Source organism: Phacochoerus africanus, chromosome 9, assembly GCF_016906955.1.
Source record: "Phacochoerus africanus isolate WHEZ1 chromosome 9, ROS_Pafr_v1, whole genome shotgun sequence".
Classification (NCBI taxonomy): domain Eukaryota; kingdom Metazoa; phylum Chordata; class Mammalia; order Artiodactyla; family Suidae; genus Phacochoerus; species Phacochoerus africanus.
Window position 1 is genome coordinate 35,559,278 of NC_062552.1, and position 12,342 is coordinate 35,571,619.

The window sequence follows — 12,342 nt, forward strand, 5'->3', positions numbered from 1 at the left end:
CCATCAAAGTTTTTGTGTGTGTTTTTGGCTTTCTCTGTCTGCGTCCAGCTTAGCTATGTCTCTCCCAGAACATCAATATCATGTCTACTTTCCGAATACGCATCCCAAGTTTGCTGTGGCGATTATAGTCATCATTTCCCAGTGTTCATGCTTGTCAGGTTTCAGCCAGGTTATGTTGAACTGGCTGACAGGTAGGTTCGTGTGGTTTTTACTCAGGGGCTTCTATGTGCCGCAGGTCGTGTCCACACCCTGGGAGCCCGAAGTGGAGGAAGACATGAATCTTAGGAGGCTCACATTCTAGTGACACAGCTAACAACATCTGTGTAGTTCATTACTATTGCAAAATCTTGTACAGTATTGTCTGGTGTGAGTCTCCCAGCAACTCTGGGGGATGTGGGTGTGCTTAGCGCCCCTTTCCTTATGAGGCAACCATGGTTGTAGGACTCACCCACAGTCCCAATCACTTGAGAGGCTGGCACAAAAATCCACAGGACTTTCTGATGCCCTCCAGGATACCTCACTGCCTCTGTTAGGGATGGTATTCTCAAAACTTCTAGACAAGAGTTCCAGAAAGCATTGAGGGACCCCCGGGGAATAAGGAGGAGAAACTGAGAAGGGGTCAGCAATGGGAACTGGATGATCCAGCTATTACAGATGTGGTGAATAAGATTAGAGTCCATTTACACAACCCTTCTGCTTTTAACAAAAACAGAACATGGCTCTGATGGCATTTTCTGACCAGTTTTGGGTGAGCCAATCATGCAGGATTACAGATTTTTTCCTAATTTAAGTGGAGTGGTGATGCTCTATTTTCCTGAGGTTGGGATTATAACTTGCATGATTTTAAGGTTAATTCATCTGCTTCTCTGTGGGAAGCAGGGCATCATGATAAAGTAATGAGATCAAACTTTGGGGCAGTCGATTAAAGAAGACGTTAAATGTGAGGGAACTTTGGGTGCAAAGCTGTAGGTGATGTGGATCCAGGGGTGGTCTTGGAGCACATGAGTTTGGCTAAGGGAGTAATGAATGGGTCTTGGGGCATGACGGGATAAGTGCTGTGAGCTCCTGCCATGAGCTTCCGTGTTGACTGAAGAAATACATTTTTTCTGTGCCACCTTAGATTGATGAAGATGAGCCCCTGTTCCTCAGCTTGATCAATGACCTGTTTCCAGGACTGCAACTGGATAGTAATACTTACGTGGAACTGCAAGCTGCAGTTGCCAACCAGGTTCAGCTGGAAGGTTTGATTAACCATCCACCCTGGAATCTCAAACTGGTGCAGGTAAAACATTTTCAATCTGTCATCGCTACAGTGAGACATGTGTGTTGTTAAAAGACTGCCTTTGGAAGAGAGGAACCCGTGGTTTTAGTCTGACTTGATGTAAACGTTGAGACTAAATTAAAGCACATCATGGCAAGAAGAGTCCTGGGGGGAGGTGTTGGCCGGGGGTTTAGCGTGGATTTACCCTGCCTCACGCTACTCGGGCCATCATTCACTGAGGTTTCTTACACCTGGTGAGGTTAGGTGGAAACCAGACCCTCAAGAACAGTTGGGAGGGGAGAGTAGGTTATACAAACGCAGGGAGATGGAATGACCCACCCCGGCTCCTTGGGCCGATATGGCAGCATCGCCCATAGTTGGGGGCCCTCGTGGAGCGTGGAGCCCCAGGAATCGGGGAGTGGTACTTTGCTCCTGCTTTGTGTGGGCATGTTCACACCTACACTGACTCATTTGACGGCATCTCTGGGTGTCTTTGTGTCTATCACGTTTCATCCTTGTGACAACCTACCATCCATTTTATCCAGCAGAGTCAAGAAGCTATAGCAGAGATGCTGAGTTCAATCCCTATGAATCTGATGCATTGGGGGTATTTCCCAGGGCTTTTGGAAAATGAAGGAGCTGAAATTGTGGACGGTGTTAAAAACTGCAATTGAAAAATAATGATTCTTTTATTTAATTAAAAAATTTATTAGAGTGTAGTTGATTATGGGAGTTCCCATAGTGGCTTAGTGGTTAACGAACCTGATTAGTATCCATGAAGACTCGGGTTCAATCCCTGGCCTTGCTCAGTGGATTAAGAATCTGGCGTTGCTGTGAGTTGTGGTGTAGGTTGCAGACATGGCTCAGATCCCATGTTACTGTTGCTGTGGTGTAGCCTGGCAGCTACAGCTCTGATTCGACCTGTAGCCTGGGAACCTCCATATACCATTGGTGTGGCCCTAAAATGACAAAAGACAATAAATAAAGTATAGTTGATTACAGTGTTGTACCAATTTCTGCTGTACAGCCAAGTGACTCAGTCATACAAATATATACATTCTTTTTTATGTTCTATATCATGGTCTATCCCAGGAAATTGGATATAGTTCCCTGTGCTATACAGTAGATAATGATACAAATAATGATAGCAAACTTTTTTCCTTGGCTGTTCCTGCAGCTTGTGGAAGTTCCCGAGCCAGAGATTGAACCCACATCACAGCAGTGACCCAAGCCACTGCAGTGACAATGCCAGATCCTTAACCTGCTGCACCACAAGAGAACTCCAGAAAGTAATGATTCTTACCCCACCTTACTCTCCTTGGCAGAGTATAAGCAGTGCAAGCATGTGAGACAGATGCAAATCTTATAAGGAACCATATGCGGAAATGTTAAAGTACTTTTCATTGTCTGTGCATTGGAGATCATTAAACATTTTTTTAAAAATCTGAGAAAACATCATTTTACACATGATACTCACACAGTATACTGTGTACTGAAATCCTAGCCATGTCATTGAGTGGGGGACTAGAATATTGTGTTCTTATTGAATGTCAATAACATTACTCTTGAATATAATGTTATGGACAATGCCTCTCTTGCCTTTTTTTTTGTCTTTTTGCGTTTTCTAGGGCTGCTCCTGCGGCATATGGAGGTTCCCAGGCTAGGGGTCGAATCGGAGCTGTAGCTGCCGGCCTACACCACAGCCACAGCAACACGGGATCCAAGCCACTTCTGCAACCTACACCACAGCTCACGGCAACAGCGGATCCCCAACCCACTGAGTAAGGCCAGGGGTCGAACCCGCAACCTCATGGTTCCTAGTCGGATTCGTTAACCACTACGCTACTACAGGAACTCCTCTTGCTTTTAAATGAATGGATTACAGAGGCAGTACATTTCTATCTAAAATGTTAGAATAACTCAGATTCTACCTCTGATCCACTGTGAGGTCTTTGACTTGTTATTTTTATTAAGAAAAGAATAGGTAGGATATTGTAACAGACACTGTCTGTGTTCTTAGGGCATCGCCTTGAATCTCTTTTATTGTATATAATGTGCCCCTTTCCTGGCTTCTGTGTGGTTCCAGGAGCCCACACTCCCTGCAAAGACGGGTGCCACTTTTCTGGAAGGCACAAAGCACAGACGGTGCCTGGGAGTGTACTTCCCACCCCCACCCCAAAACAACGCCTCCTTAGTTAAGGACTTTTGGATGATGGAGTGTAACTCATAGTCCAGAGTGACTCATGGAGTCAGTCTTAAGTCTGCTCTCTACAGGATTTTTGTCCCAGTCACACCTTGCTTGACTTTTTCCCTTTCCCGTTCCGCTTCCTTCACTCCCTTATCAGTTTCTCCTTGGAGCACTCACTTGCACCAGGATTCCTCATCTCAAGCTGTGCTTCCAGAGAATGAGAAAGAGGGATGTGTAACTTGGGTCTCAGCTGTGATGGGTGTATTGCTGCTTTCCACCACCAGGGGGAGATAGCATCACATTGGATACAAAAAAGGCTTGTACACCGAAATCACAAAATCAGCACACCGAAATCACAAAAAATAATAGTTTGAGAAACAAAAACTAGATCCTGAATTAATTATTTCCAAAATGTAATTAAAGTTCCACATTGTCATTACTTTATCACATATCGTTTTATAACGTGTCAGTTTGCTATCCACTTCTAATAAAACAAGAGAACATTTTGGGGGGACATGTTCTCATCTTTTAAATAGTGAACTAGTTACTTTAATGAAGCGTTTAATTAAGGCTTTTAAAAATTTCTGGGAGTTCCTGTCGTGGCACAGTGGTTAACGAATCCGACTAGGAACCATGAGGTTGCGGGTTCGGTCCCTGCCCTTGCTCAGTGGGTTAAGGGTCTGGCGTTGCTGTGAGCTGTGGTGTAGGTTGCAGACGTGGTTCGGATCCCGCGTTGCTGTGGCTGTGGTGTAGGCCAGTGGCTACAGCTCCGATTCGACCCCTAGCCTGGGAACCTCCATGTGCCGCGGGAGCGGCCCAAAGAAATAGCAAAAAGACCAAAAAAAAAAAAAAAAAAATTTCCGCACATCACTTCCATGAATGTTGGCAAGAGACTCATAAGTTACATTTTTGTAACTTGTAATTGATTGTTTCATGGTGTAGTTATATGAGACATCTCTGGTACGGCATGGCTTGATGACTCTCGGGCCCAGTGGTTCTGGGAAGACGTCGGTGATAACGATCCTGATGAAGGCATTAACAGAGTGCGGGAGGCCTCACAGAGAAATGAGAATGAATCCAAAAGCTATTACAGCACCTCAGATGTTTGGCCGGCTGGACACGGCTACCAATGACTGGACAGATGGGATTTTTTCTACTCTGTGGAGAAAAACGTTAAAAGCTAAAAAAGGTACACATAAACTCTTTTTGTGTGTGCTCCCCCCCACCCCCCGCCCACCCCATTCATGAAGAGCACAACGTTTGTTTAATTTTCTGTTTTGATTATCTGCAGGTGAAAACTGATATTCTGTTTTATTTTTGGGCAGGTGAAAACATTTTCCTCATTTTAGATGGTCCCGTCGATGCCATTTGGATCGAGAACTTAAATTCCGTGTTGGACGACAACAAAACCCTCACGCTGGCCAACGGAGATCGCATCCCCATGGCCCCTACCTGTAAGCTTTTGTTTGAGGTCCACAATATTGAGAACGCCTCTCCGGCCACGGTTTCTAGGATGGGCATGGTCTACATCAGCAGCTCTGCTCTCAGCTGGAGACCCATACTGCAGGTGAGCACAGAGACCCACAGAAGCACATTCCGTGTCTTTCCGTGCTTCACTCTCTTGATAAACAGAGACCCTGTTTCTTTTGAAGGCATGGTTGAAGAAGCGTACTACACAGGAAGCAACCGTTTTCCTAACCCTGTATGATAAAATATTCGAGGATATCCATACATTCATGAAACTGAACCTCAATCCAAAAATGCAGCTCTTAGAGTGCAACTATATTGTGCAAGTAAGATTTTTCTTCCCCTGTACCCTCACTACTTAGATTTGAGACGTTTCCCCCCCTATTGGGTTGCAGTTTAGAGACTTTTGAAATGGAAAATTCTCACAGGCCATGGAAATCGTTTTGTGACATGGCAGTGAAGGCTCTGGGAAGTTTGATTCCTATTAAGGTCTCACCGATGCTCTTACCGCCATCTCTTCATGAGTTTCACTTCCCAGGGCACCTAGAGGGGGACAGGCATGAACTATCTTTCCCGCCATCACGCCGAGTTGCCTTCTCAGCTTGGGAGTGGACGAAATGAACAAGGGAAGCTGGCAGGACTACAGAAAAGCACAGCAAGGAGCTGGTGGCGAGCAGGAAACCTGGGGTGGTGGTCTTGGCTTTGCAAATTCAATATGTATCAGATAGGGAGAGCCTTTCTGAGTGGTTTGTAACATCGTCCCCCCACCACACACACACACACACACACACACACACACACACACACACACTCAGTTTTCCTTATTAGCCTTTGGAAGAAACAGAACGAATCACAGATTTTTCAAAGGCCCTCCTGATTCTGGCCCGTAAGTGATCTCAAATTATCCCTTCGAGGGCTTTGATTCTCTCTTAGTGTAAAGGGCGTCTGTGAGGGAGGATGGGTAGCTTAGAAATAAGGCCCAAATGCAAGTGAAAAATCTCACCTTGAAATAATTTTGTTTTGGAAGGTCCATTTCTTTCTGATGCCCTGTGGGGATTGGCACCCTTTTTCTTAAAGGAGCAACTAGTTAATGTTTTCAGCTTTGCACAACTCTCTGTCAGCTCTGCTATTGTATTGCAGAAACGGCCAGACGCAATGAATGAGCACGGCTGTGTTTTGGTGAAACTTTATTCACCAAACAAGTTGGCTGGCCCCTAGGGCCACAGTTTGCTGAGCTTTGCCACATGTAAAAAAGAAATACAATTTTTGGTCTAGAAAATTTGGAGCAACCCAAGTTTAGAAACTGCCTTAGGAAACACAGAGCCTAGGCCTTTTTCTCTCAGGTCAGGAAGCTGAGACTCAGAGACGGTAGAGGCATGAGCTGGGGGTAGAAACCACACCTCCAGACGTGTGTCCTTTCCGCCAGACCACGCAGCCTGCCTGAGGCAGGACAGCTTTCCTGCTCAATGCTGTTGGCTGTAGGACACTGATCAGCAGTTTCTGGAGATATATTTGTTTCCTTCTCTCTTTCTCTCCTTTTAAGTTTAAGATCACTTAAAAATATTGATTTTAAAAAAAACCTAAATGGAAACATTTATTTTATTGTATTTTAAATATTTTCAGTCTCTCAATCTCCTGGAAGGTCTAATCCCCTCCAAAGAAGAAGGTGGCATTTCATGTGTCGAACATCTTCATAAATTGTTTGTGTTTGGTCTAATGTGGAGTTTAGGAGCCCTTCTGGAACTGGAGAGCAGAGACAAACTTGAAGCCTTTATGCGAAGTCACAAAAGCAAGTTAGACTTACCAGAAATACCTAAGGGCACGAATCAAACCATGTATGAGTTTTATGTTACGGATTATGGTAAGCCTGGTAACTTATATCTGAAATTAAATGATGTGTTTTTAAAATGGGAAAAACAGGAGTTCCTGCTGTGACACAGTGGGTTAAGAATGCAACTGCCCTGGCTCACCAACCCTAGATTTCCTGCTCGCCACCAGCTCCTTGCCGTGCTTTTCTGTAGCCCCAGCTTCCCTTATTCATCTGGTCTACTCTCAATCTGGGAAGGCCACTCAGCTTGATGGCAGATTGCTGTAGAGGCATGGGTTCAATCCAGGCCCAGTGCAGTGGGTTAGGATCTGGCATTGCCGCAGCTATGGTGTAGGTCACAGCTGAGGCTCAGATTCTGTCCCTGGCCCAGGAACTTCCATGTGCCATGGGTATGGCCATTGGGGGAAAAAAAAAAAAAAAGGAAAAACATAAACTTCCATAAACTCTTCCATGGGGAAATATTAGACCACTCGTGAGTGACATAATTGTTAATATCATTTTAAAGGGCACATGTGCAAAGAATAGTAGGATTTTTGTATGTTGGCTGTGCTAGGAAATGTTACAGAGATTCTTGACTTCTTTTCCAGTGGCCTAAGTGAAATCTGACATAAATAAGTTGGCAGTACCTTTTACATCATTATTTTCTAGTGCTTGAAGAGGAAGGGGAGCAGTGTCGAGAACACAGGCTCTTCATGATGCGAAGCATGGTGATGCACATGACAGATCAGTCCTACTTCTCTGTTGGAAATGTCAGCATATATAGAGAATGAACCAAGTAGGGTCCTACTTAGAGATAGATACCCGACTCAGCAAGCTGCGAGTCCAGTGCTGTCATCTCAAGCCCCCAGCCTTCCATGTGTGACAGGGCCCAGCTCACCTCTCCCTGAAAGAAATGGCCTTGAGCTTGGTGCCTTTATCCAGAGCCTCGTTCCCAATTCTTCTAAGCCCCAGAGGAGAAAATGCCGTGCTTCCCCAGAACTCTATTTGCCTTTGCCTCTTCCCTGAACCCTCAAACAGCGAAGGTAGTTTTGTTGGTGTTTTAATGGTTTTAGTGCATAAATTACAAAATGGGTAGACTAGGAAAGGAGATGGCATTAACAGCATTTTGAAATCAAGAAAGCAGGAAGGTAAGTGGCAGCTGATGTAGCACACTGGGCAGAAAGTAAATCCTAAACCCGGAGTTCCCGTCGTGGCGCAGTGGTTAACGAATCCGACTAGGAACCATGAGATTGCGGGTTCGGTCTCTGCCCTTGCTCAGTGGGTTAACGATCCGGCGTTGCCGTGAGCTGTGGTGTAGGTGGCAGACGCGGCTCGGATCCGGCGTTGCTGTGGCTCTAGCCTGGGCTAGCGACTACAGCTCCAATTAGACGCCTAGCCTGGGAACCTCCATATGCCGCAGGAGCGGCCCAAAAAATAGCAAAAAGACAAAAAAAAAAATCCTAAACCCATAGTAAGACTTGTTCAGAAGCAATGTCATATATATCACAGAACCTTCAGAGGGTCAGGCATTGGGAACTGGAGTGAAGGTGGAGGCAAAAAGCCAGGAAGGCTGCTTGTAAGTCTGTATGAGAAACAGACCTCCAGGCCATCTTTCCAAGGAGTGTAAAACATAGGGTTGCCTGGACCGGGGGCACACCGGGTACATTTGAAGGTAGGAGAATCATGCTGAAAATGGGGATGAAGTGAAAGTTTGTATTTTAAAGGACCTTTATAAAAAGAGACTGAGGTAAGTAAGTTTTTTTAGCTGGCCATCTTTAACCGGAATGGCTAATAATTCTACAGCATGTGATGAGATGCTGTTAAAGATTTGGAATGATAAAAAGGAGCTCTAATTCAAAATCCAAACTAACAATTTGATGCATTCTTAAATCCAGATATGAATTTTCTTAGAATCCAGAGCCGACCAAAAGGTGGTTTTTTGAAAAGATCAATAAAATTGATAAATCTGTTGCCAGAGATATCAGGGGGAAAAAAAGGCATAAATTACCATGGTCCAGAATGAAAGAGGGAACACTACTACAGACCCTATAGACATTTAAAAAAATTATAAGTGGGAGTTCCCATTGTGGCGATGTGGTTAACAAATCCGACTGGGAACCGTGAGGTTGCGGGTTTGATCCCTGGCCTTGCTGAGTGGGTTAAGGATCCAGTGTTGCCATGAGCTGTGGTGTGGGTCGCAGACACAGCTCAGATCTGGTGTTGCTGTGGCTCTGGTGTAGGCTGGCAGCAACAGCTCTGATTTGACCCCTAGCCTGGGAACCTCCATATGCCGAGGGTGTGGCTCTAAAAAAAAATTGTAAGTGAATATTAGAAGCAGTGTTATGAAAATACATTTGATAATGCAGATGAAATGGATACATTCTTTGAAAGACGCATATGACCATACCTCTTCAAGAAGAAATAGATATCCTAAATATATATATCCCTATATATACTAAAAAAATTTGATACTTTCTTCCCAAGATCAGGAATAATACAAGAATATTCTTTCTCACCACTTCTATTCAACATTGTAATAGAGGTTCTAGCCAGTGTAATAAGGCAATAAATAAACACAAACAAATGAAATATCTGCAGACTGGAAAAGAACAAATAAATCTCTCTTTATCTGCAGATAATACAGCCATCCTCAAAAAAGTTATTAGAACTAGTAAATGAGTTTAGCAAGGTTACAGAATGAAAAGACAATGTATGATAATGAATTGTATTTCTGCATGCTCATAAAAACAATTGGAAATTGAAATTTTAATATATCATTTAAAATGGCATTCAAAAAATGAAATATGTAGGGATAAATTTAACAAAATATGTGTAAGATCTGTATACAGAAAACTATAAAACTGCTGAGAGAAATTAAAGAAGCCTTAGATAAATGGAAAGAAAAATCATGTTTATGAATCAGAAAACTAAATATTATGAAGATGTTTTTTCCCTCTAAATTGATCTATAAATTCATTGCAATCATAGTAAATCCCAATAGGCTTCTTTTGGTTGAAATTTAGAAGTGAATTATAAGATTTTATGGAAATGCAAGAGACTTAGAATAATGAAGTAATTTTTTTTTCGCTTTTGGCTGCCCCGTGGCTTATGGATTTCCTGGGCCAAGGGATCAGATCCAAACTGCAGTAATGATTTAAGCCACAGCTGTGGCAATGCCAGATCCTTAACCCATTGTTAAGTGAGCTGGGGATCCAATCTGCCTCTTAGTGTTCCCAAGTCACTGCTGATCCTGTTGTGCCACAGTGGAAACTCCCTAGATCTATTTTTATTTTTTTAATTTTAATTTTAGGGTTTTTTTGCTTTTTTTTAGGGCTGCACCTATGGCATATGGAAGTTCCCAGGCTACGGGTTGAATCGGAGCTGCAGCTGCCAGCCTACACCAGAGCCACAGCAGTGTGGGATCTGAGCTGCTTCTGCAACTTACACCCAAGCTCACGGCAATGCTGGATCCTTAACCCACTGCCACTGAGCGAGGCCAGGGATCAGGTCTGCATCCTCATGGATACTAGTTAGGTTTGTTACCACTGAGCTACAACAGGAACTCCAACCTAGATCAATTTTTTAAAAACAAAGTTGGAGCACTCACATGAGCTGATTTCATTAAAATTAAAATCTATTTAAAAGTCCCTAGAAAATCACAGGTCCCATCCCAGCTACAGAAGGGGAAGAAATACTTGAAAAATGTATATCCAATAAAATAATTTTATTCGGAATACATAAAGAACACTTGAATTCAATAATAAGTAGATAGCCAATCCACATTTTTTGAAATGGCCAATAAATAAATAGATGCGTCACTAAGGAAGATTTTATGAATGGTAAAAAAAAAAGCACATGAAAAGATATTCAGTGTCATTGGTCATCAGGGAAATGCAAATTAGAATTATGATGGGATATCATTACACAGCCACTAGAATGACTAAATTCTAATTAATGTAATGGATAAAATGGAAAGGTTGATCATACCAAATATTGGCTAGACTGTGAAACAGCAGGAGCTCCCAGAGACTGCACAATGGGAGAGCCACTTTGCTCACTACACAGTGGTAACACAGTGTACAGCCACTTTGGAAAAGAGTTTGGCAGTTTCTTAAAAGTTAAACATTTACTTCCCGTATGACTCCATAATTTGCAAGGAAAAGTTGAAGCTGAGGTGATTCCTCCAATGATGGATATTTGCTCTGCCACTGTCAAAGATGCTCCTCTGATTCTCCCCATGCAGTCTGTGTACACAGTAACTTTTGGGAGGGGGAAATTCTGCATCGTGATATCTTTCGGGAGACATTTAAGATGGCAGTTAAGCTCAAGTATGCAAAACCCACAATGCAAGTAGCTCAGTTTAAATGGTAACCATATGAACATCTCTGACCAAGGTTGCAAAGCCAGCAGGGATTCTAAGACATGATAGATTGAAAGGTGCATTCCAGAAATGCTAAAATGTAAATAAAATATTTTTCTTAGAATGGATGAAATGCGCTTATAGTAAGTATTATAACAATAACATCAGTCAGTAAATTAGTAGTTACTATAAGTCAGAAATCTGGGTGCTCTATTACACGAGTTTTTAGGACCAGATATATTTTTCCCGTTTCTCATGGCAAACATTCTCTGTCTGGTTGTCTGTTACCTCTTTTTTGGTCTTTCCCATCCTTTTAGTTGATGTGGTTTTCCTGCTAGATACTAAACATGTCATTGGTTTTAATTCCATTCCAAACCAGATCTCTCTAGATAAATAGTTGCAGTTTATTTTATCTATTTTTTGGCTATGCCCATGGCATGTGGAAGTTCCTGGGCTAGGGATCAAACCTTGCCACAGCAGTGATCCAGGCTGTTTCAGTGACAATACTGGATCCTTAATCCACAAGAAAACTCCCCAAATAATTATCAATTTAAAACAGACTTTGTAAAGCAGCAAAAACAAATTTAAATTATCAAATGCTAAATAGGTTAGATAAGCAGATATGTTAACATGTCTTACTGAAATATTTAAAATGTATATTTCTGTTGATTGTTTTAAGCACTTGTATTTTCATATTGTCAGATAGCTTTTGAAGAATGCAGTTTTATTAAGGTCATTTTAAATTATTATACAGGTGATTGGGAGCACTGGAGTAAGAAAGTTCAACCATATTATTATCCAACTGACAGTGTTCCAGAATATTCATCAATTTTGGTTCCAAATGTTGACAACGTTAGAACAAACTTTTTGATAGACACCATTGCAAAACAACATAAAGTAAGTTTGACGGTTTCTTAGATGAGTGCAAATCATGTCAGAAACACATTCCTTTTCACAACTACAGATGGAAAAATTAAATTCCAGCACAAGAGGCTGGAGCTAGTGTCATTTCAGGGAAACCTTTTTGGCAAAAGAACTCCAGGTCCCAGGATACACTCTGACTCTATCATCCTTGAACTTGCTAAGGAGAGTCGGTATCTGCTGGAAAAGTCCTTCTCACGGTCTTGTGACTACTCACCCACATTTCCTTCCAGCACTTATTTATTTTTAGTGGCTGCACCTGTGGCATATGGAAGTTCCCGGGCTAGGGGTCGAACTGGAGTTGCAGCTGAGGCCTATGCTGCAGCTTGCAGCAACAC

General features: G+C 42.7%; 1 protein-coding gene across 1 annotated transcript in view; it reads left to right on the forward strand.

Annotated features, from left to right (window-relative positions):
- Nucleotides 1-12,342, forward strand: part of DNAH8 (dynein axonemal heavy chain 8) — a 269,859-nt gene that overhangs the window by 120,865 nt on the left and 136,652 nt on the right. The window contains 6 exon segments of the mRNA XM_047797103.1: nt 1,121-1,282; nt 4,392-4,638; nt 4,775-5,016; nt 5,102-5,242; nt 6,540-6,777; nt 11,838-11,980. Coding sequence (XP_047653059.1) covers nt 1,121-1,282; nt 4,392-4,638; nt 4,775-5,016; nt 5,102-5,242; nt 6,540-6,777; nt 11,838-11,980 — 1,173 coding nt within the window.